This window comes from Conger conger, chromosome 13 (genome assembly GCF_963514075.1).
Source record: "Conger conger chromosome 13, fConCon1.1, whole genome shotgun sequence".
In the NCBI taxonomy this organism is placed as follows: domain Eukaryota; kingdom Metazoa; phylum Chordata; class Actinopteri; order Anguilliformes; family Congridae; genus Conger; species Conger conger.
Genome location: NC_083772.1, coordinates 18,538,079 through 18,564,446, shown reverse-complemented (window position 1 = coordinate 18,564,446; position 26,368 = coordinate 18,538,079). Strand labels below are relative to the sequence as shown.

The 26,368-nt window shown below is 44.4% G+C and overlaps 1 protein-coding gene across 1 annotated transcript in view; it reads left to right on the top strand.

The window, feature by feature from the left end:
* The first annotated feature begins 687 nt into the window (after positions 1-687).
* The window catches only part of nectin1b (nectin cell adhesion molecule 1b), an 88,169-nt gene continuing 62,488 nt past the window's right edge, over positions 688-26,368 (top strand). Inside the window, exon 1 of the mRNA XM_061216182.1 lies at positions 688-1,705. Within this exon, the coding sequence (XP_061072166.1) occupies positions 1,564-1,705 (142 nt within the window). The 5' untranslated portion in view covers positions 688-1,563. The remainder of the gene's footprint in view (positions 1,706-26,368) is intronic.

Below are 26,368 nucleotides of genomic sequence, written 5' to 3'. Positions count from 1 at the left end.
AGTTTAATTAATATATTTATTCATTTAATGAATAAGGAATTTTGTGCATATACATCAATTCTGTAATTGTGTGTGTGAATGTAATGTAGTGGTTGGGTAACTGGGGTTGCAACTGGGACATTGAGCACTGCTCTTGTAATTACCTTAGGTAATGAACCTGATCTTTTTTCGATTAAAATGATGTTGTATATATTGATTATCTGTATGCTAACGAATGTAAGTTGCTCTGGGTGCTAGTCTGGCAATGCCTAACATGTGATTCAGATGTGCTGTGTCACATATTAAACTGGTTACTTCTGCAAAACTAGAACAGAAAGATCAGGTTCTTGATTTACAGAAATCGCATAATGTGTATCATGTCAAAGGGCGGCAAGCAGGAACACGACTTGTGTGTTGTAGTGACCTTTCCGATCATCACTACTGCATTTGTTTCCTGGAGAGTATGTCCTGGAATTTGGCATTCAGAAAACGCAGCAAAACGAGAAAACAAAATAAATTCAGAGGTTGTGGATACGTAGATTATAATGACGTGGATCTGCTGCTTTAAAACCCTTTTCCTGGATGCAAACTTTTCCTTTTTCCCTCTACCTGGCTTTGATGACAGGACAGGCCCCGCCTTATATCGCGTCACGTGACCATAATCGCTCCTCGCCGCTTGTCAGTTCTATTGTAGCATTACTGGTGGAACCGCTGCTGCAACGGGGAAGTCTGTATAGTACGGGACTCTTTCTGGGGGAAACTTACTTCTGCACTTGGAGTGTGAGCATCATTTCGCCGTGAGACGCGAACGGAAGCAGTTCTGTCCTGCAGACTGCATCAAACCCGCAGCGCATTCCAAGATACCCTTACAGAGAGGCTGACCTGGGTTTTTTTAAACTTCCAATATCCAGTTGCTTTTCAAATTAAATTGACAAATCGTGTCCTTTGCTTTAGTCGTGTGCTCAAAAAACGGATGCAACTTAATCCGTTTCGCATATTTTCAAAGCAGGCGATTTCAAAGAACGTACATTGCGTTTTTGGAACTTGTCACTGAAACATCGGGAAGCCGTACACCCCCTCTCCTCTATTCCAGAAAGAGGGACGCAAGCGACACGCATGTGCCGCGCTGGTGGTAAAATTCTGGATATTTGGGATTGTGTACATTCTGAAAATCCAGGAAAGAAAAACATGAATTTCTGAACTTTACAGACGTCTCCAAACGCCCAGTCTTCATCCCAATCTGCAAGACTCGTACTGAGTCTAGCAACCGCGCGGCATATAAAGTAGGCTATTGCTCGTCGTACGCCTCGTGGTGACTTGTCTGCGCTATTCATTGCAGCAAACCAAAGGAAATATCTCGGCAAACTCATCGTTGCGCTTTTTTTGCGGAGCGCACATACTTGGGAGACTGCCTGCTTGGAAATAACTGTGCTGAAACAGTTCGACATACCCCGCAAGAGAGCTAGCGTTATTACCTTTCAAAACATCTCGGTGTGTTGAATGCGCGTGTCCTCTTTCAGCTGTTTTCCTGCTTATCCGAATACGTCGGACGGGGATTTGGGCTACGTCTTGTGCTGAAGTTGCATGCCTGGCCGAAATCCATTGAAGACATCAAATCACTCTCGGGGTATAAAGAAAGTCGGGATATTTGGGGAAAGGCTTGTCGGTATGGCCATGGCGATGTCAACGAGTTTTTGGATATTCCTGGTGGCCGTCAACGTACCAGGTAAGACACATCCACGCCATTTTAACTGTTTGCATTTGACGAATGCCTTCGTTGAAGTCACTGGTATAATAGTGGTCTTGTTTCAAAAGTGGGAGCAATTTATGTCATTTTTACACAATATTAAAATGTCTATTAATTCTAAAAATACCATATTTACTAAGTTATAAAGTAATAAATGACTAACTAATTAATTTAACTGGTGTTTTGAACAACATTGGTGTTTGCATTTAGGCTAGGATCTGAAAATTATCGGTCAGACCGTCCGTCCATTCAAACTTCAAGTGAAATAACAGAGGATGCAGGAAGATGGCGATAGTGATGAAAACTTAGATTATACATCTGCAACGGCGGTGGGGATGTGTGTTGAGAGTGGACCACCCCCCCTCCCAGGTGTGCGTGTGCCCCACATGAGATCATGTCAACGCATTACCGCCTGGTGCTACGCTCAGGTGAAAGCTTATGCACTGCCTGCGTTTCCCTGCGTGGGGAACAGAATACGCCCGGAACGACCTCACCTCGCGAATTGGATGTTTGAGTTTGTTGGCTGCAATATACGTAGCCTCTGTGCTGCAGATTTATAATTGGTGGAATATAGCCTACGTAGATAAGTGATAGAACTCATACAGCCCATTTTTAAATACCATTTAACGTATCACCCAATTTTGCTAGAAATTAAATGGGGGCATCAACAGCAGTCTGCATCCCCTTCGACGAGTTGATGAAATGTTTCATTTAAATGTAGTGCAGGTACGCTGTTGTACGAATGCACATCGCGCGTTTTCTTGGTCCGATGAATGCTGCTGAAGCCAATGTTCAGATGACAACTGACACATCACATCACTGTCGAGGGCCACATGATAAATGGTTGGCATTTATACAGCACCTTTATCCAAAGCGCTGTACAATTGGTGCTTCTCACACACACACACACACACACACACACACACACACACACACACACACACACACACACACACACACACACACACACACACACACACGGCGATTGGCTTCCAGCTCGTCAAGAGCATTTGGGGGGTTAGGTGTCAGGGACACTTCGACACAGCCCGGGCGGAGGATCGAACCGGCAACCCTCCGACTGCCAGACAACTGCTCTTACTGCCTGAACCATGTCGCCCCCATGACTGTTTTCATGTCATTTTTTATGTTGTGTTATGATGCTATGTCTGATTGACGTAAGAATGTATTTTCTTTGCAATAACCTATATATTTGCCCCAGTTCATATATTTATATATTTCAGGGAATAAAACTCAGTTGATGCTGACGACTTGCGAGCCAAAGATGGCAAAGTTAGGCTCCAGAATTTTAATTGTTGTAGCAGTTCTCTACAGCTGCTATCTGTAGTACTGCTGCAGCGTAGAATTGGTTTGAATCGGAATATTAACAGTCCGATCAAAAGGCTCCCTGCCAACCTAAACTTTGAACACCGTGCTTTCAAGAAAACACATGAAAAATAGCCCTCGTCCTCGTTTTGCAACAGTGCGAAATATTTAATTTCTCGAATAAGTCGGCGGAAAATATACAAAGGAGGACAAAAGACTAGTTTTCTGTTAGACCTCGGAAAGGGAGGTAGTCATTTGTCAGACATGATAACGCGGAGCATTTTAATTAAGGGTCATCAACTCAAAGGTGCTGTTGACTGGCATATTGAATCGGCGGAAGTCTGCGATATTGCAGATTAGTTTTTTAAAACGGAACGCTGAACTTGAAGTCGAATCAATCTCATTTTCACGGAAGACGAATGTTATTGTCAGCGGAATGACATTAAAGTAATGCTTTTCTTAAATCCTTGGTTCCCACAGCTGACAAATGATCCCGCGCGATAACGACGGGGGCTGTTCGGTGGCTTGGATGAAAGGCTGAGTTTCATTAACATTTTACATTACATTAATTATTTAGCTGCTTAGCACACTCTTGCCGTGAGTGCCTTACATTTTGCTCGCTATCAATTTGCGCGACTGGCACGGAAGTAGGCTATATTAGTTATGGATTGGTCAAGGGCACATGTCGGCGTGTCCCACAAGGGAACGGGACCTTCGATCCTATGTTTACAAATGCAGTTCTGCAACGACTAAGGCACTTTGCTGCCGATCTGAGATAGATGGCTCTCCCTTCGTCTTGGATCGAAGCCATTTTTAGCTGCTGTTGGGTTTCAGTGATGACAAATGGCATTGCTACAGACGTCTGTGCCGGCTATTCTACTGGTTAAAATAACACTCCTATATTATTTCGCGCCCAATGACGTTATTTAAAATTAATATTGTATAATTGTGTATTCGGGTGTACGAATACACGAATGTACGAATGTAGTCGAGCTGCTTGTACTTACTTATCTAATGACGCCCGAAAGTTCCCCTAAAATAAATACTTTTGCTGTACAAATAAAAAGCGCATATTTTTACAATATTGTTTTCGAACGACCCTGATGAGGCATGACCCCCCCCCCCCCCCCTCTCTGAGTGGTCCGTGGTTCCTCCATGGATGAATTGTACAGTTGTTGACGCTGATAAAATCCGCCAGCTCAGAACAGCTGGAGTGGGATCAACGGGATTGTGACTGAGGTGGAGGTCATTGGGAAGCCTGTTTAATTTAGTTGCGTTTTTTCCCCCGAATGAATAACAATTATTCAGAATGAATAACTTACCCATGCGGTCCTTTCATCCCTGAAATCGTAAGGTATTGACCCAAGTCTATATAAATGTATGCGCTTGGGTGAACTGGTTTAAACGCCGGAGACTTTCCGTTTATAAAAAAAAAAAACAAAAAAAAAACGGTACGCTTTTGTAGGTTGACGCTAAAACAGTTTATGGGCAGGGTTAAATCCTCGTTAGGTGTCACTGATTTGCTGTGTGCCTGCTGTGTTGCACAGTGCTGTGAACGAGTTTATCTTGCTTGGTAGCTTAGTACAAACAAGCATTTGAATTTAAAATGTACTCAATTATTTATAGCATTCATTGATACAACATTTTAAGATAACTTTTAAAGTGAGTTATTTCATACTTCATAACGGCATTTAGCCATTTCTTAAAAAGAGTAGGTAACAGATATATTTTTCCGCCAGACATTTAACGTTGTGAGGCTTGTCCAACCTTCAGTACAAACTTAGAGTTCTGTCTTAGCGTGCACACTCAACTCTGATTGGCTGCATCCCCTGACTCCATTTAGATCGAGTCTTTTATGTTTGTAAAACAGTGGCCTAGTTACTGTCAGCTGGAAAGCCAAGCTTTGGAAACATCTGGAATTGATGCACATGCCCCCTCCCCCCCTCCCCACACACACACACCGTGTACGTGCATATATATTTAATATATATATGCTGCATAGTAAAGCGTGCAATGCTTTACAGCAAGTGAATAATGAATGCATTTTACCGTTTAATGAATGGTAGAGTTACCCAGTGGGAATTGCTCCAGCTCCACCCCTGTAGTCTCCCCTGATAGCCAGGATGCACAGCTGTAACGACTGAGAAGACCATGGAAATGGATAATTAGAGATATGTCCTGCCCATTAATTTGGAATGACTTCAGAAAAATGTAGTCTAAAGGCTACCATAGAGATCGTTATTATTGGTAGAATAACATTCGGGGAGGGTAGGAAGGCAGGGAGTGCTTCATCCTAAGGTGTCTCTCTTGCCCAAAGTAATTTATGCATTACGATAATTAAATGCTCAGTTTATGCTTCAAAGATGCCAGCATAGGCGTGTTTTCTTAATTTGCCCTGGGACGATATATTTAGCTTTGGTGAAGTATCTGTACTCTTAGAAAGTATCATCTGTTCTCTTTGGTTTGGAAAAGTACAGTTACTCAAAACGTAGTATATATGCAGCTATATTAAGGACCACGTTATTCTTTCTGATTGCCTTTTAGTTTGTCATGAAAAAGTAAAAAATCATGGGTCCAAAAACCACATGTGAAGACCACACGTGAACAATAAAAATAATCCTTTCTAATTTGAGAGCAGGAAAAGGTAACATGCTATTTGAATTCACAGGTTTTGTTTTCACACATGACGTTCTCACATGTCAGTCACATGTGAGAATGTTACGTGAAATCACATGAAATTTCACACATTTTGTTTTCATGTGTCAGTTTTCAATGCAACCTGCAGGTTGCATTTTTCTTTTCACATGTGAAATTATGATTTTCACATGAGGAGGCAAATTTCATGCGATTTATCCCAACATGCGAGTCACAGGTTTCTTTGAAAATGGTGGTGGATTTTCAGGAGATTTTGCTGAATCTGCTGCAGTGTTTACTGTGGCATACAGTGGGTTTCTGGGGCTTCCTGACATTGTGCTTGCGCTCATCGAACTGCTTCCCTCTTCCCTTCTCTTACGCTTTTTTCTCTTTGCTGCTCGCAAATGTTACTTCGGTACTCACCAAAGATTTCTCTAGGCATGAAAAACCCTGTCTAGATGAATCAGACGCTACTACTGACCTTCAGGGAGGTCTTAGCTGAGGTCTTAATTATGGAGAAAAAAGGAGGGAAGTTGATTTGATTAATGGAAGAATGACCTCTTCTCCCAGGGGTCAATCAGCTGATAATTGAGAGGAATCTCTAATTTACCCCCAGCCCCCCCTCAGTGGTGGATCTCCAGGGCCAGGAATGGTCACTGCTGGTTTCTGTAATCAGAATGGGCATTACATAGAAAATTATGGCCTACTAAATTTCAACATGGCTCTCTCCCTCTGAATGTCAACACCACGGTACAGTAACAAAGAAGAAAGGGCTTTTCTTTTGTCTGTTCACGTGAACACGTGTAGAACTGGTTTAACGGTAAAAGGCAGCTTCTCAAAATTGCAGTCTACCAGGGATTCATATTAGGGAGTGACATTACTTCAATTTCTATGTCTATAACAGTTTATGGAACCATATAATGCTGTTTTTTTCCATCATATACTCTCTTGGTGCCTAGATTTTGTACAGTGAACAGAAATATAATATGCAAATGAAAGATGGCTGGGTCCGTATGAGGTTAGATAATTTGGTTATGATTCGGTTTTCACAAGGCAAAGTAGTTTCTGGAAATGGCGTATTACATTAGTGTTCACTGTCATGGCATAAAACGTCATAATGGCCCTCTGGGGAGGTTTTCACCAGCGTTGAGATCATAATTGTTCCCGTCTCTCGCTGTTTTCTGTCTCTCCTGGTGCCGGAATCCCATGGGAATTGAATACGAGTGTTCTTGTGTGACCGTAGGCTGATTTTCAGTCTCAGCTGGACTGCTCTGACATCGGTTTGAATGCGGGGAAGGGGGGGGGAGGAGGAGCTGTGATAACTTTTCAGATCAGCTGGGAGAGTTCTGGGCTGAGAGTTAGTTTCTCAGAGCCTGCCGTGTCTCAGAGTCCTGGAAGAGGATTCTGAGTGACTGACCCTGTGAAATGGCTTCCCGTGCCATGTGATGTGTTTTAGACCGATGCTCCGCTTTGATCAACCGGCCTTGTCTGATCTGTTCTGAGGTGATCCCTTTTGCCCATTTGGATGACGGGGATTAACCTGACACCACATTTATTCACTTTCACGCACCTCTGGATACATGTTAACTTTTAGCAGAATCTAGAAAGCAAGAAAATCATCTCTTCGCCATTGAGCTTTGAGATGTATCTTAAGGGTCCCTGTCAATAACTAAATAAATATGTTATGTCCCTGCATTTTGCATTCTTAAGCAGTAATTACAGTGTTATAAACCAGTGATTATTGAGAATGGTGATGTTTTACACATGCGCATTTGTCTGATTAACATACATGGTTTATAAAGCAGTGTCTGAAGAAGTGTTCAAATGTAAACTATCAAGTCGTGGCTTGAATCATTCAATCTTGGCATTGATGCTATGCAGCAAGACATATTTTTATCCTTAAAAAAATAGATGAAATAACATGCCAAGCGATGGCTCATGTCACTCACCCTGAGGTTAAAGGGTGGTACATAAAATGTCTTTCATGTTCCCACACAGTGTACACACTGTATTCATTAGTGGTCCTGATTCGGTGTGGAAACGATTGTTAAAAAAAGAATAAAGGTCTACTTGCATTTTAAGAGTATGCCTCTGTCAAACTAACAAAGCGGGGTTCAGAATCTATGGTCACCATGACCGCTCCTGTAAAGTGCCCGTTGTGAGAGCGGCCAAAAAGGGAGGTTCTTTCTCATGAGATTTGTTTAAGGGCAGGACCCAGTTGCAACAATGGACAATGGCTGTATCTCAGGTGGTGGTTAAGGATACGGGGGTGATCCACAGTCACCCAGGTACTGGATGTGTGCTTTAGCCTCCAGGAGGGAAGAGCAAAGCCCGATGCGCTGTCTCCATGTCCCCACACATCCTGAAGTTTCACCAGGCTCTGCTCCCTCTGCGATCCCATCCTCCCCAGCGCTTTATTTTTTCATTATTATTCTTGAGATCTGAGCCTTAGGGGAAAAATACAAAATACAAAACCCATACTTCACACCCACATTTAGGTTATCGTTTAAAACAATTGATATGGCAAATTATACAAAAAAAAAACTTTGCTACTTTGCTAAACAAAGAGAGCTTAACATGGTTTAACCGTCAATTGTTGTCATGGTGCCTTAGGGAGGTGTCACTGCTTTGATTTCTATAGATCTGTTAAAACAGGCTTTTCAGTGGGTGGCACCACTTACACAATTCTGTACGCTTTCCCGCCCCTAAGACATCAGTCTGTCAAAGGAACACATTGTTTCAGAACTGACATGTTAACAAACTGCCCAAACACACTTCTAGTTTAATCACTTTAATTGCACAGTCGACTCGTTTCATGCTTCATAAATCAATGCCCTGCTAAAGCACTCCTTTGCCTACATTTTGTTTTTAACTGGACATAAATGTGGATTTCTTTGTATACAAGCTTGCCTGCATGTTTAAGTTTTCATTTGAAAGGGGCGGGAAACCAGAAACCGGGAGAGAACTGTAAAAAAAGACCAACACTGCAACCTGCTACTGACCACATTTGGCCGCAGGTTTTTGTGTCTACAGAAAAAAACCTCCGAACACATGTTAACGAAAGGCGTCAATGGCTTTTCCTTTTGCTTTTTCACGGAGGTTAATGGAATTCCAAGCTGACAAGCGTTTGTGTCCTTATCCAACAATGACAACTGCCTTCAGCATTCTGTTAGCAGGAAAACCCCTCTGCTCATTGGCTGTGTGTTCATATCCGGAATATGCAGCTGTTTTGGGTTGTCACTCGATGTCTCTGTGCTGTTTTCCAGTTTGAAGGAAGCTTGCCATCTGTCTGCTAATTGCTCTGTCATCTTAATTAAAATGTATCCGCTTAATTCGGAGATTGAGCCAAAAGCTTTATGCGTTGGGCCTAGTCGTAGATTTCACGGTTCTATCCATATCGGCAACGTTTCTTTCTTTTTGCTAGCCCAAGGGGGCACATGGGGTTAATTAATTTCTGAGTGGAATATTAACTCTCTTATTATTAAAGGAATTCAGGGTGCTGCCATGAGAATAGACCCAGAGTACTGAGTGACAGGCCTTGAGTTCTGCTGCTAAGCGCTATTGACTTGGCGTCTTTGCGGAGTCATTCACAGAAAGCCTTTCCTGAGGTAAATTCACACATTCTTCACACGAGTCTTTCTCGGAAAAAAAGAAAAGTTATTGTAAGTAATAGTGAGAAGTGTGAGGCGCACGTCTCACCGGATTTTCAGACCCCTCTTTTTACTGAAGGTCCTTGTTACTGCAGAAAGTGAACGGTGAGAGAACGGGGCTTCAGGAAGCTGGAGAAGGTGTAAGTGTGTTCGTAACGCTCGGGATGTGACCGCATAATCAAATATATTTGTTCATGATGGCAAGAATCAATTTTGTTTTGTGGCATCAACTGTTTTTGGGGGCCAGTTTAAAAGAAAAACAAAGCGAGTGGAACTGATGCTACATGACCCCGGGCTTCTGATTCATATCCCGTTCCCTTCATCCCGGCGATTCGCGAGGCTCCGGAATGACCTCGATTCCGTAAGTGACCCACGGGGAATGCCGTGATGGACAGCGGCCCTATTGCTGTTTACATGGATCGATCCGGATGCTCCCTGGAAGTAGAGCGGAGGGCTTGACCCGCCCCAGTGAAGACCACGTCGGGTCTGTGGGGGAAGCCGAGGTGACGTATCGGCATAACCGGCACGGAATGTTGTTCCCGCAACGTCCTGTTTGCTCCGGAAAGAAACCAGCAACATGGCTGCTTAAGTGAACCAGGCATGTAGTTATTTCAAAGACGGTTAAACAAACTACCGGAAAACTGAGTCATGCTGTGGTGCGGGAGTGTGGGTGTAGAGCTGGAGATCTTGTTCATTAAAAATCTTTTGTCTTTCCCGTCCACACAATCACCAGGAGAAGTATGTTCCCACAGAACAGTGAGGCTTTGGGCTTGCCCCACATGATCACACTGAGATTCCATTGTATTCTACTTGGGAATACTGGATTGTGTTCCGCCTGGGAATTCTCCATTGTGTTCAGCTCAGGAATTGTGCATTGTGTTCAGCCTGGGAATTCTGCATTGTTCACCTTCTTTAATTGCTTGGGAACAGCCTTCTGGTCCAGGTGCTCACTTGTGGCTGATAGCTGCATTTCATCACGGTGAGGTGGAGGTGGTGCGTTTGTGCCAGTGTGCTCGATTGTGGCTTCTCTGACAGGGTACGGAGATTCCGCTCCCTTTTCTTAGCTAGATTAACCATTTGGGAAATTAACTCGACATGATAGATGAGCATCAGTCACGAAAAGGCAATTATCTGGAAAAGAAACTCACGCAAAGCTCAGAATGTAATCCAAGTTTTACATGCAAGCTCACATTATTGTCCACGCGGTTCTCCCTCTACTACCCTAATTACCTTCCATATGTACTGTTTGAACTGAACAGATTGTGCTTGCGACAATCCATTCTACTTTTCACGTACTCTGCGTCCTTTACCAGTGGTTTAAATAGAAAGCCAAAAACACTGTAAAAAGTAAACGTATTTTAATAGTTTCTTTGTTCAATTTTCTTTTAATTTCGAGAAGATTACAAATTGCAAGAAGGGTAAATTGCCTCATAAATCACTGATGGGGCAGGATTCTAACTAATGGGCAATGTGCAATACCTTAAATAAACTTAAATAAACATGCAAAATCAATACAACCCAAGCTCATGGTTATTAACAGCAAAGTCCTTTATTTACAGACTTCATTGATGAAAAGCACTGCCTGAAAGACATGCAATATTGTCGACTGTATCCAATTCTGGATGAGAACTGTTCATATCATATGAAGCATGCTAACGCTAGCTCTCTTCTTTGTTGCTTGGCCAGTTTTATTGGAAACGGCATGGGTCTGCAGCATTATATTGTTTAGAGGATGTTTCTGTATCATACATTTACTACATAAGACTGGCCAGAAGTTGTGTTAATCTGTGTGACTTCCTTCTTGGAATGCGGTAAATGCTGGCGTGTTCTCTTGGTTCTTTCCTTTGTAAGAAGTACATAGCCAGAAATCTACAGATGGAATCCGCGGATGTGATAGAACAAATTCATGATTTTTAAAAGCTTGTTTCAGTTACATATGGTGGCTTACTCAGCGAAAATGAAAGCTACTAACCCCCCCATCCCCCTACACACACACACACACACACACACACACACACACACTCCCTCTCTCATTCTGTTGCTTGCATATCTCTCTCTCTCTCTCTGGTTAATTGGCATAGTTTACAGCCTGGATTCTGCTCATTGAGGGTCATTGAATGTTTTTAACATCAGTTTAAATCCTTTGAGCCACGGACACTAGGAAAACAAAAACAAGTGACCATTTGACAGGAGGGAGGGAGAAAGTGCCAGAGAAACAGGTGTGAATTTGGAGGGTCAGGAGAGTGAACCGGGAGACATCTGCTCAGTGTGTTAAGATCACAGGCTTTTGAACAGATTGGCCCTTTGGGTGAAATGCAGAGATTGAGGTGTGTGATTATTGGTGTGCGTGGGTACAGTATGTGTGAGGCTGTGGATTGTGTGTGTGTATGCAGACTTGTGAGTGTCTGTAGTGTGTGTGTGCGTGGGTATATGTGAGGCTGTAGTGTGTGTGTGTGTGTGTGTGTGTGTGTGAGGCTGTAAAGTGCCTGTCTGTATTCTTGCCTGTATGTGTGTGTATGTGTGTGAGAGCCCAATCAGTGATCAGTGATTTCAGACTGGCTTTTAAAGGAGGTGCTTGCCTAAATTACTGCATAATTACTGGCCCATTCATAGCCTGAACCTCCATTTAAATGTCACTGACATTTGTTAAAGGATTCCTCTATCACGGTGGCCCAGTGAAGAGAAGGAGCAGTTGGAACAGTCTCCAAACACCAAATGACTTAATGACACACATGCAGTGGTGGGAGACAGGGTTCCCTGAAAGAGCATATGCGACAGGTAAACAATATATATATATAATACAATAAGTAATGTGGAAAAAGGTCTTTCATTGTGCGGACTGAATCTCTTCATTGTCTGGGTCTGGGCAGCAGAGGGGGGGATTTGCAGGGAGGGGGAGTGCTTCTCTTTCTCTCTGTTCTATCTCTCTTTATCTCTGTCAGTCTCTGTCAATCTCTGTCGATCTCTGTTTCTCTCTTACCTTCTCTCTCTATTACACAGAAGCACTCTCACCGTTGCACACCCCCCCCCCCCCCTCCTGTCCTCTCTCCTCCATCCCTCCCTCATTCTCTCCTCTTCCCCTTGCTTTCTCCTCCATCCCTCCCTCACTCTCTCCTCTTCCCCTTGCTTTCTCCTCCATCCCTCCCTCTCCCTCCTCCGTCCCCCCTCCCTCTCTCCCTGTGAGCATGGTTATGGGTTTGCAGGCTTATCAGTGAGTTACAGCCTGAGTTTTATGGAGCCCAGCCCAGCCCAGCCCAGCCCAGCCCAGCTGAGCTCTGTTCTCCTCATGCTCAAGACCCAGAACCGCTGAGGCAGGGAGACTGAGGAAATCAATAACCAGAATCCAATCTGCTGCTGCTGTTCTGATTCACTATTAATCTGATTTAGCCATTCTGCCCCGCACTCACAGATTAAGTGGTTAAGCCCTGTAGTCCTGTCTCAGAGAGAGAGAGAGAGAGAGAGAGAGAGAGAGAGAGAGCAAGGTGCAACAGAATGAGAGTGTGTGTGTGATGGGGAGAGGGCAAGAGGGGCAACAGGAAGAGAGAGAGGGTCTATATGTGATAGAAAGAGGATGGAGACACTGTGTTTATGTCAGGAATCGGGCAAAGGGAACCAATCGCAGACTCAGGGATAAGATAACAGCAGGCTTTATTGACAAGTGGCAGATCTAAAACGTAATCCACAAACAGGCGATGGTCCAGATCCAGGCAGACAGGTGCATGTGGGGCAGGCAGAGCGTAGTCGAGAGACAGGCAGAGTTCAAAAACCGAGGAGACAGAAAAGCAAAGGCACAAAGTAAAAATCCAAAGCAGAGTAAAAAAAATAGGACTTAGACAAAAAATTTAGAACTGAGAAACACAGATGGCCAAAGGGCAAAGATGTGGCAGTTTGTGTGTACCAGATGGATAGATGGTTATTTTAATAGTGAAATCGAGAGCAAGCATTTTCAGTTTCATTTTCAGTTTCATTTCCCTCAGAAACTCTGCCAGTACACATGCGCACATACACACGCAGACACACATACACATGCATGCACACCCATCCACGCACACACACACAGTTGGAGAATATCACCCTTCCAGACGATTTTACAGCTATGGTGGACCTGTAATAATGCATATCTGATGCATTAACCCCCCCCCCCCAACTTCAACATGTCTGTTTATAACAGACAGCTGGCCTGTCTATTCTCCATTAAAGAGACTGGTGTGTGATTACTGGTCTGCTGAAACGCTGGGTAATGGAGGGGGCGGGATGCTGGGGATGGTGACGTTTGTTTTAATACGTACAGCTATGGATTTCTGTGCATGATTCGCTAGCATGTTTCGTAGATGAAAGCTCATATGAACATAAGCAGGGTACATGCACGTTGGCCTTGTGCTGCAGACCTGGTTCGTAATTACTTTGGATTCAAATACTCTTCTGTGCTTGATTGATCTCGCCTGGTGTAATTGAGCCAACCCAGAGGACCAGAAGGTGGGCTTTGCACTTTGAGAGTAGTTCATAGGTTCCAATACGTCAGACAAGCTCAGTAAAGCGTAGGAAACAAAACAATTACGTGTTTGTAACCGCCGGTGATGGGTGTTATTGGCAAGAACATGGCCGCCATCACTCTCTCCTGCATGGGTCAGAAGACATGGAGAGTGGTATGTGAGGGAAGACAAGGGCGGGTTTATTACATAAATGATGGACAGCTTGTCCTTTGGCGAGGCAGAGGGTCCTGTCTGGACTGATGACCAGACGGACATACCCCTCCGTACGTACGGACAGACGGACATACCCCTCAGTACAGACAGACGGACATACTCAGTGATTGCGGTCATGCAGATGTTGTGGGCCTACTGTGAGGTTAGAACCGTGACTGCACCACGGTGCACTGCGAGAGATCTTGTTATCCCGCCAAAAAAGCCTGCTAAAGACCAACCGCTAAAGACCGATGGCACCAGTTAAGGGTACTAATCACACTCTTATTGCTTCTCCAGGGTGAAGTCACATTGCTCACTTTTTGCCAATAAATAAAACTGTTTATTCCAAGTGTTGAATCAGTATGCAGGCGATGTATATGCCTCTTTTTTTTTCTTTTTCTTTTTCAAACACACAAAATATTCGCTCTTGATTGGGACATCAGACCGCCAGCTGTGTTGAGATTTAGGCCACCGCTGAACAGAAAGGCAGACGCAGACATAACATGGAGCCTCTCCAGAGAATATTATCCTCAAACACAGATTACCGCTCATTAAACTCATCTGCCGGACGGATATCTATGAATCTCCATAAATCTCCATGAATTTGTACAAAGCTCTGCAGGAGATTCAGTACAGAGTGATATTTGTTGGTGAAAATTTCCCCTGCCTAGGTCAGTGGGGATTCAAGCGGATGGACGGGACAGACAGTAAAATGACAAACATCCATCAAACTTCCTGCACAGGTGCCTTGGCCAGAGTGACTGAAGCCGTATGCTGTTATTCCGGAAGTTTCCGGCTCTTACTTGGTTCATGGTGATGTCATGTTGTTTGCTGAAAGTCTCACACCATCGGAACCACTTCCTACACTGGGCTACGGTTCTCCGAGGACACGCTGAGGAGACACTAACCCAGATTGCCAGCTCCTCCTGGGCCGTTTTAACATTGTTTGCCTGAGGAGGCTCGTGTGTGCTGCGACGAATGCAGGGCATGGTGACTCTACTGCCGGGACAAGTACACCACTTTCCTCTTGAGAATATCGCTCTTGACAGAGCCTCTCAAACAAGACAAAATTTGTAGTTTGCTGTGACACCAAGGCGCTGTTTTGAACGCAGAAGAATGGGGCAGTGTGTTTGGACGTAACAAGATCAAACCCTCACAACAGCCATAACAGTAATTTGCCCTAATGCCCGGAGTCACACAATTACCGAAATGGACATGCCTAATTCACCGATGCCTTGTGTTAGGGCGAGCGTTTCACAATTTCACTTGGACTGCGAAAATGGGGCCCAATTTTTTGTGCTGTGGCTACAGAAAGCCCATAAAGGCTTTGAAGCAATGCAGTTTTGTTCAAGACAAAGGGGATGGGGTTTCTATCCATTTTAAAGAGTTGGTTTGTATTGTCTAGGGAAAAAGTTACCTTTTTAGATTACTAGGCTTCAATTTCTACCCCTATTTTTCCAAGCGCTACTTCCTCTGTTAAATGCAGCTTTTTTTGCAAATGTTGTTATAAATGAACAACATTAGCAAACAAGAAAAGCGTCATTAACCACAAAATGGCGGTATCAAGAATGTTGAACCTTGGCCAGAGGCCAATTTTCTGTTTGAAAAAAGAAGAACAAGACTACCTGCTACTTTACCCTACTGTTCCTACTGCTTGTGTGAGAGGGGGAGAGTTTGTTATTGATTTGACTTGTTTCACCCCTGAAATGTACAAACACAGCGCAAAGGAGAGGGGGGGGGGGGGGGGGGGGGGGTATGGCCTCAGCTGGTCCCGGTCTGTATTTTAACAGGACCCATCCCAGTCTGTGTTTGTGTCTCTTTTTTGTTTCTTTTTTTCCAGCTACCTTGTGCAGTCATGCTTTGGAAATGCGACTCCGGTTTGATTTCTGTAAAGGCCAGTCTCCATTGACCTCTTCCCCATTTCAGTTCTTTTCAGTCTTGGAAAGGAGAGACCTTCTAACATCGAACATGTGCGTGTGTGTGTGGAGGGGTCGATTGTTTGCTTTTAGCATGTAGGTGGCTTCTCAGCAGGTGTCTATTGTCTGCCAGTCCCAGGTGGTGGGGGTGGAGGAGGGGGGGGGGGGTGACAGGGGAGTACAGGCTTGTGAGGATCTATGACACCCTCGAGAATCGAGAGAAAGAGTTTGTGAAATTCAGACTGCATCAAAACTCACTTTTGCCAAATTCCTGTGGGGTGTGTGTGTGTGTGTGTGTGTCTCGGGGGGTTTGGCATCTCTTCCCCCTCTGTCGGAGCCTGCTGTTCACCTGTGTGTCGCTTTTGAACACAATGAAGCGTACGCTCACTGAATTTATCATTGAGTCTCTTTGAATAGTCAGTAATGCACACCTTTGGAGAGATCCCCCTGCACCCCCCCCACCACTCCTCACCTCCCCAATCTCCTCTCCACCAATCAGAATGCCGTTGCCACTGGTGACCGCAAGGGACTGCATTACACTGTTCACACAGTTCACAGACTCTCGGATGGCTTACCTGTTTACTTATTTCCATACAGCGTTCCGGGTTTTCCATACAGCGTCCCGCGTTTGCCCAGGCAATTCAGGGGTGAGCACTGTGACCCTGTATCCACGCATGCTACTGTTCTAGAATATTCTGGCCACGAGCCTGCGTTTCGTACATGCTCTGGCACACAGTGTTCAGGCACAGTGAGCTTCTCTGTGCTGTTACTGGATTGGCTGGTTCTGGGTAGGAGGCAGTACCGGATTGGCTGCAGAGAGGTCTGGTTCGAGGGCCAGCAGGGGCTCCATGCTCCACTGGACTGAACACTGCATTACAGCAGCGTGGGGCACCACTTTAACCACAAGGCCAGTATAACGCACACACACACACACACACACACACACACTCATGCATACATACACACACACTTTGCTCCATGTGCTTTCCACTGGACCGAACACTGCGTTATAGCAGCATGGGGCAGCACTTTAACGGCAAGGCCAGTATAACACAAACACACACACACACACACACACACACACACACTCATGCATGCATACACACACACTTAGCTCCATGTGCATTCTACTGGACCGAACACTGCGTTATAGCAGCATGGGGCAGCACTTTAACTACAAGGCCAGTATAACACACACATACACACATGCTCAGTATGCTTTCCTCTGGGCCAGTATAACACACACGTCTGTGGACACACACACACACACACACTCACACAGCCAGTATAACACACACACATGCACAAATGCAGAGACAACCAATTATTGTTTTATTATAGTAACTTAAGTCTTGGAAAATTCTGACAAAATGATTTTTTCCTTTGTGAGTCCAGCCATGGAGTCGGACAGTGATTGGAACTAAGTGCTTGATGTGCAGCGCTACAAGTGCATGATTGCATTAGCATTTGTTTTGCTCCCGTGGAAATGCAGGTTACAAGGGATGTGGACTGAAGATTTGATGGCCTTTCATAAACGTATTTGTATCTGCTGTTTATGTGAATATGCAGATACGACGAATATGCAGATATGTGAGCCCTACCGCAAGAAATATTATAATTTCATGGCCAAACAGACGCAGATCGTATTTAAAAAAATAAAAAGCTACAAATAAAGCACAAGAACCAGACTAATACTGGTTGCTAAGTTCAGTGTAAAACGTAAAGAAGGAAGTGTTTGCATCCAGGATACAGATACACTGTTATGGTTATGGACAGAAATCACAGGAAGGAGGTGGAGTGTGTGTGTGTGTGTGTTTGCGGTGCGCTGAGCCATGCTGGAGGCATTCTCCTGAATGTTGCAGTGTTCTGTCGTCTACGCCGGTTTGGGACGAGGTTGTGTTTTCGGTTGGGGCGCCAGCAGGGTGCACCTTGGGATTGCTAGCTGGCCCGAAAGAGCAAACGAGCTAACGAGCTAACGAGCTGTGCATTAACGATCGTTCAGTTCTTTCCGGCCTGTTGGTCTTTCCAGCTGCAGTGTGTGAGGCTGGCCCCGGACCTAGAAAAACTCACACACTGTGTGTGCGGGTGTGTGTGCGTGGAACTGAAGCTGATGGAGCAATGTGTGTGCCTTGATCCTGTCTATAGGAAATGTGTTGTAAAAAGGACAATCGAGATGGTTCCCACCCACACCACAGCACAGTGTGTTTTGACTATTGCAGTTAGACTTTCTACCACAGGTGATGTGTGCAGAGCATCAGCTGTTCAGCCAAGTCATTTCAGAAATGCCCAGTGAGTTGAGAAGCACTCGGCTAAGCGACTCTCAGACAGAAGCTTTTATCCCGAGCGCAGGCGAGGCAGGGGAAACCTGGACAGAGATGGGGGAAAATGGGATCTCTGTCGGAGAAGCTCCACGCTGGGAGTTGTCACCGCGGCGGGGGTCTAATTCGAGGTGATGTTCCGGGAGCAGTGAGGGGTTAATCTTGTTGACAGGGCAGCGCTTGTTTGTGGCAGTGACTGTGTGGAGTTTCTCTCGGCGTCGGAGCGGGATGTTAATTAATTCATGCTGCACTCGGGTGGGGTCTGTGGACACACAGCAGTTCTGGGCATGCCCCCCCCCCCCTCATACGCTGATGAGTGGAACTCAGGCCCAATGTTTTTACACGGGAGGGGGGGGGGAGTGCACTGGGAGGCAGGGTGAAGTGGAGCATGACTGTACGTGTGTGTGTGTGTGTGTGTGTGTGTGTGCAGCCCTCAGGCAGCCACGAGTTTCACCACTACTAGCTTATCCTGACCCACTTTCCTCCCCCCACACAGGCATATAACGTACACATGCATGGATGCACACACATGCACGCATGTGCGCATATACCCACCCACAGAGCCACAGACACAAACACACACACACTCACACACGCACATATATACACACATATACACAGACACACGCACACACACACCCACACACACACACACACACACACACGCACACACACCTTTAATTGCCACACAGTCCACTGAGGCCATCTGTTCAACCAACCAGGGCTCGTCACCATGGCAACGGCGGGAGGCTTTTCGGATTTACAGTTTTTTACAATCACTTTGACACTAAATTCAGAACCTTGAGGTCATTTTCATTCAAAACTGTAGACACAAACGTCAAAACGGATAATCAAAACGCATTTTCAAAAACTCAAAACGCTCTTTTCAATTACTTGAATACAATACACATGAATCGAAAATAATTTGTTTGCTTAACCCAAATCACTTGACACAGCTTAACATCAAATTATTAGCATTTCTAAATGAAATATAAACATTACCTCAGATACAACTATCTTTTCATTCATTGCAATGCATCTAACTATCAGTGAATCCAACTACTGAAGATAAGTAACTAACTGTAACATTAATGCTTAGTTTTATGGGAACGGAATACTGTAACATTCATGTTTAGATCATGAATGTTTAAAAAAAAAGAAATCTATGGGCACCAATTACTTGAACATGACCAATTTGAGCACATTCTCATTGGATGTAATATGTAATCACCATCCTTTATCACAGGGGTTTTCAACCTTTTTTGACACATACCAGTTTGTTCGTTTGAGCCAGCACTCAAATGATTTGATTTTACGTCTTGGTAAGATGTGTATCCACCTGCAACAACATGGCGACAACATGGAGGTGGCAGATGATCCACGTTAGAATAGAGGACATGGAATGGCAGACGACAAGTACCCGTTCAGAGAGGTGGCCTTGGTCCTCATCTGAGAGGGTGGGGGGGCAGGCGGGTGTGGACAGTGGTGTGAACAGCGTCTTTCGCTGCAGTTGAGATTTTTTTTTTCTCTGACTTTGTAGCTATAATTATTTGTTGCTATGATCAAAGCTCTTCATACAACTCTCTGCTCCATCATGCAGCTTGGCACAACAGTTAAATGTATGCACAAAATGCACCAAAACTACCAAAACACTGCAAACAAAATAAAATCATTCTATCAAAATGCCAGAACTGGTTTTATTTGAACAAGATCAATCAAAGAACAATGATCTAAGAAACACTAACAACCAGTGGCATTGCAGTTGGTGCACTATTTTCTGTCAGTTATTTGCAAATTGGGGCTGTAGCAATGTATAGTTTTTTTGGTGGTTCAGCCTGACTGAGAAATCGTTTTAGCAAAAGCCATGAAAAAAATCATTCACAATTTGATCCACATACAGTGCTCTTGTGCTAACTGTGTGAGTTAAATTTTTTTTTACTATACTATATTATATATGTATGATTTGGGCCAGAGCTGCTGTGCAGCGCAGAGGAAACCCCGCTGTTGTGAGTGGTTGGGGTGTACGGTGCGTTACGCTCATAAATTATGCCACGCCATCCCTCCCTCACATTCACCACTTTCATGACCGTCACTCCCATTCCTCCATTTCTGTTCAAACTGCCACCTTTTTCAAAATGGCCTCCGCAGCACAGTGTGGGCACAGATGGCCTGCCCCCATAAGAATGGCGACCTTTACAAACCTTGCTATATTCAATTAAGTGCCATTTAAGCCTTGTTACCAACTGTATTTTGGCAGGCACGGAAGGGGCAAATTGTCTTTTTCAATCTGGGGAGCGGTGTTTATTTATCGCTGTCGTTGCTCCTTGTTCCTTCTTCTTCATGAAGTGGTACAGTGCAGTGGAGTTCTGCCAGGTTTCCAATTAGCGCGTTAGCGCAGAATGGAGTCGGCCACCTTTCAGCTCTGAAGAGACTTCCAGCTATTCTGCTGTCGACTGAACCCATGCTGTGGCTGAATATTGAAAATAATCAGTGCTCTGAATTATAAAAAAATAATAAATAATAAAACATATCAGACTGTGAAATTACACTTCCCACCATTTTGTTCCAGCAGCTTGAGTTCCACACACACACAAAAAATAATATTTGTGTGGGCGCGGTCCTTCAGGAATTCTCATGGCCGTGCTCCGCTCCTCCTTGCTCTGTGTGGCTAATCGTTTCCCCTCTTAATCCCTCATATTGCTGCTTGTATTCCCAGTGGCAGAACCTTGCCGCCTGTAAAAACTGCCGTATACCAAGCAAACTGCCCTTGTGTGGCCTATCCCTTTAATTTTATATTTGCTTGTTAAAAACAAGTTTAATCGACACCTATCTTCTTTACGGTTTTAAATGCTGATGGCTGCTAAAACAAAACAAATTTTGAGTGGTGTTGGTCAGTAATTGGTTTGTTCTCTGTTTGGTGTCTATACCTGCATAAAGTGGCACACTTTATCACTGACCAGCCCCTCCCACTGTGTGTGAGTTTTTGAGGTGTTGGTCAGTGATTGGCTGAGCAGCACACAGTATCACTCACCAACCCCTCCCACTGTGTATGTGTTTTTGAGAGGTGTTGGTCAGTGATTGGCTGAGCAGCACATTGTGGGCGTGTTTTTGAGTGGTGTTGGTCAGTGATTGGCTGAGCCCGAGCCGCGCAGCGTGGCACATCTCTGATGTTTTTCTGCACTGGCGGCAGCTGTATAATGAATTATATTGAGTTGCGCATCATCATTCAACCCTCCTACCGCGCTTGTCAAATCGGCCCGTCGCGGATGCCAGTTAAATCAGTGCTGACGTCTTCCTGTCAAACAGCGTCTCCCCCTAATCTTACAAAAAAAGGAGTGTGCTATGAAAATAAAGTTTCAAAAGAAACATCAACATGTGCCACGATACCACGTGTGAACACTTGATCAGGAGCAGGTGCATTTCTTTACCCGACTCCGATAACTGCACAGCTGTTAAACACGCGTCCCATGGGCATTGCGTAGAAGACAACATGACCACAAATGTTGGCTGTAACCATGACGGCATTTGCTACACCAATGTTGCATCGCGTGGATCTCCTGGTTGTTTCGGTACAGCAGGCGCTGTGCATTATGGGTGTTCGGTAGCAAAGGGGGTCTAGTCCGGGATCAGTCAGGCAGTGAACATGGCTGCAATGGTGGAAGGTGATCCTATGCAGAAGGTGGGTCTCAGTGTTAACCTGAGCACCTTGTGATGCTCGAGAAATACTAGCTTCTTTAAATTCGAGGGTTGATGGAACGGATTACACTTTGGCTTGAAATTGAATAATTGCTGTGGAAGATGTATAGGCTATCCCCATGGGAGAAAAGATGAAAAACTACATGTTACTTGCCCTCCGTGCGGGTAAGATAATTCTACAACATAAATCAATGGGGCAATTGATTTAATGTAACCATGTTTACACACCCGTGCACAGAGACGTATAATTTAGCCGGCTCTCCCAGGCGACTGGCTGTCCTCATCTTGATTGCAGACCCTTGCAAAGCCACTCTCAAACTGGTACTTAACCCTTTAATGTGTAAGGTCACACACATGTGACAATGTCCATAACTGAGCATTCTAATGCTGATGTAACAACCTCTACTGGTGACTGAAAGCAGTGGAGTTCCAGAACACTGACTTAGAATTTTGGGGAAAATCCATGTTAAAAAACAAGAAAAATGCACACTCTTCAAAGGATTAAGTATGCTTTTGCTGGCTTGGCTTGGCTGAGGGGGGAGGGGAGTACAGTAACAATATTTTACAAAAGATGCAAATTTAATGCAATTTCATATCGCTAACTGAGCTGCAGTTCATTAATGAAAGAACTTGAATTTAATGTTAAATTCCTGTCTGATGTAAACATTAGATGACTAACAGGTAACAGGCTGCACTAATGAAACTGCAACAGACATCGGTCATTCAAAATAAAAGTTACTGAATGACTTGCATGCATTATAATGGCCTATTAAAATCAAAAACTTCCTGGGGGTACCAGACTGAGGGAGGGTAGCCCTTCCTCCTCTGGCTCGCTCAGGGTGTGGGTTTTAATGACCGATATGGGTACGCAGTTTCCATCGCCTATGAAGAAACTCTATGACGCACGTTGGTTGCGCTAATGTTGTTATTTGTTTAGTACATTTAGTCATTCACTTGCGTTTCATTTTTGGAGTGTGTGTCCCTTGGTGAATACATTAGGCCACTTTACTACATTGGCTGCTGATGAACTGATGCTGATTTGGCAAGGGGCTGGTGGGTGGGGCAGGGGGGAGATGGGAAATTGATTGTGAATGGTCGAGCACTGTGAGAGCCATGGAGATTGTAGGAGGGCGGGGGGGGGCACTTTTAGGACACCCATTCTGTAACGACATCACTCCAACAGTCAGGCCATTTCTGAAATAGCTCAACGCAGAAACCGAGGGTGATCCCTGCGACCACTAAAGTTATTCTGTTCCCTGAAGCACTGGCAGATTTGTGCGACCTACTCTGCGTGTGGCGTGATCTGAATAACATGTTCGATATCTCTCTTACCCATTCGCTTCAGTATGTTTTCATTGCTACGCTACGCACGTAGAAATGGGGCGAGCAGAAAGAGTTATCCCAGATAATAGTTCCTCGATATGACATCACGCATCACCTGCTATCAGCCCAATGAAATGTAATGGCAAAATCATTGTTTTCAGATTCCAGTGGATCTGCAGGCCAGGGGCACGAGATAAGATGCGCAGTGATGGGGAAGGCGGCGTGTACATGACCTAAATCTGGAAGCAGCAGCCCTACGGGCCAGCAGCTGATGAGAGGGAAAGTAGCGTGGTTGGATGATGTCGGGGGGAAGGGCGCTACACGAACATTCGTGTGGAGCCAGGAGGTTGGGCCGTGGTTCAGAGGGATGATGAGGTCCAAATTCTTCATGTAGGGGCTCACCTACTCAAACCGTGAATGATAGTCATCCGATCTTCATGAGCTGCAACAGCAGGGTAAACGCAGTGTGGTATACATTAAACACGGCCACTGCAACCGGCAAACAGGAGCTGATGTTTTGGGTCAGTTTACAGTCCAGTCTCCAGTTACTCAGGGCAACTTAACTGATGGAAATTACTGGTATGGAAATGGCCTACTCTTGAACACACTGATTAAACTGCTGAATGACTCTGCTAAAGACCCACACATGCTGAAGTTAATTTGTGTAACAGTGCAGTTGTTTGACATCCCATCGAGACATACATAGTGATGTGACTGAGAACATGCTTACTGGTAACAACATATTCTTACATTGAAGTATTCAGTTTAGCAATTCTGTAATGAGTTGCTTTACTTGCCTTTTTTAAGGAATTTCACGGGTAGTCGAGCACCAGCGTCATGTTTTTGTTGGCGTGTCATATCCGTGCTTCTGTCTTTTCGTAAACGGATGGCGCTGATCATGGAATATATTTTCAGGAGACTGATTTGGGATGTCTGAGAAGGTGTTCTCCAGGCTTTAAAGCATAGGCCTATGTCTTTTTTTTTTTGGGCTACACCCCCGACACCCTCCAAACGGGAGTAAACATACCTGCGCCGTTTGGAGAAGACATATTGTTCAACACAGAAACCATAGAAAAATGTAGCAAAAACGCTTTCCAATTGAATGTACCCAACAGCTGAAAGGATGGCCAAAAGTCAAAGTTCAAGGCAGAAAGGCGATGGTAGTAAAGCCAGTAAATATGTCTGTAGATTATTCAGATTCCATTGGAATTTCTAGGGTGAAAGAGGCTAATGTTCACTTTTTAAATGAAAATTAGTAGATAAATAAAATCAACGTTTATTATGTTTTTCTGAAAGCATTTTTTCCCTTAATTTCTTTTCCCTGTTGTTAATTATTACACATCTGCCGCTGTTTTGATAAGCTGCAGAACCAAACTGAGGTTAATGAAGTTGGAGCTGCGGGCGGCCATTTTGTGTAGACTGTTAATCATGTTCTGTTCCACTCGCAGACTTCTCACCCTTTGTCAGGTTTTACTGTGTGTGGGACAACCCTTCCTGAATACAATCTGATTACATAAATGAGCAAGCATATGGGGTAAACACAGCAAAGCTAAAGCCAGAAGATAGCTCTTTGCCAGACAAACAGCTCTTTCAAATAATTCAATAATTAGAGGCGACAGCCAGTTTGCTGAAGATTTTATTCACTTACACTTTTTAAGTATTTATTTGTAGTGCCTGTGAATGTTTAAAGGTACAATAGGTCAACAGTCGAGAGGTATTGCAGCAATAAACGCCCTCAAACCAAAAGACTGTTTATCCCTCCCCCTTCTCTGTGAATGTGCTGATGTTGAAACGCCATTGGCTGCGGCAATTAGAATTCAGTTAAAAATTTTCTACCAATGAGCTTGAATTATTGTACAGCTGTACAATGTTTTGGTACACAGTGACGGCCCGTCAACTGTTTATATTGAAACCCGAATTTAAGGACCATAAACACAGACAGAGGGTGAGTCAACATGTCAGTGAGCCTTTTTCAATGATGGGAAGGGATTTACAATGGTCTTGTAACAATGTTTTGACACAAAAATCTTACCTATTGTACCTTTAATCTGCCATTGTAGTTATGAGAACGCAAGGACAGGAGAAGGACGGACATCTTTGCTCTTCACTCCGGTGTAATTGCTCAGTCACCTTGCGGACCAACCAAACCAAGGATTGATCGCAGATCCTCTTCTGCCAGTATGCGATTTCACAGTAGAACTGTCTTGTGTGCCACGTGATGGCCTTGTTGCCGTTGGCAGTTTTTATTTCTTAACAACAGCGTATTGTGTAACGGGGTCAGAGGAGAACTGATGTAGAGAACCAATTTGGAAATCTGACCGGAAAACTGAGGTTAACACCAGAACTGTTTGAAAGAAGTTTATGGGAGCTTTGATGACCACGCTGGGTCAAGACCTCTGTTTAATGTCTTCTCCAGAGGTAGGACCACCCACTCTATGGGACATGGGGTTTCACTTCCTCTAGAGCGCAGATTGCCTCCTACTGGCCCACTGCACCACCTCTAATACCAGCCTGGCTTTGCCTTGGTCTTATATGACCAGGCCCAAATCTGCTTCAGTTTCACAGAAGGCCTGGCTGCTGGCTGCTCAATCGTGATGAAACTGCCAAATTACTAATTAAGGCACAGTCTGCCTTTGAGAGATGGCAGGCTGTCTAGTTTTCCAGGCGACATGTTTTAGGATCGTGCAAGTTAATATTGATCTATCAGAAATGACATTCTTTAGCGTTTTGCTTACTACTGCACACTGTAACCTTCCCAGAATTTCTGTACGTTATGATATTGCCCTTGGTACATTATGTGTCTGTAATCATAATGGTGACAGAGTTGGTCAAATGCAGTGGGAACAAAGCGTGTAATAAACAGGTTGAACAGCAGGTACCTTGGATAATGGGTGGTAACCATTATCCAAGGTACCTGCTGTTCAACCTGTATAGAAGCCTTATATATTCTTATATGCATGCATGTGTGTGTGTGTGTGTGTGTGTGTGTAGGAGTGTGTATGTAGATGTGTGTCTGTGTATGTGTGTGTATCTGTGTAGGAGTGTGTATGTGTGTGTGTGTGTTTGGGTGTAGGAGTTGTCTTATATTCTTCAGCTT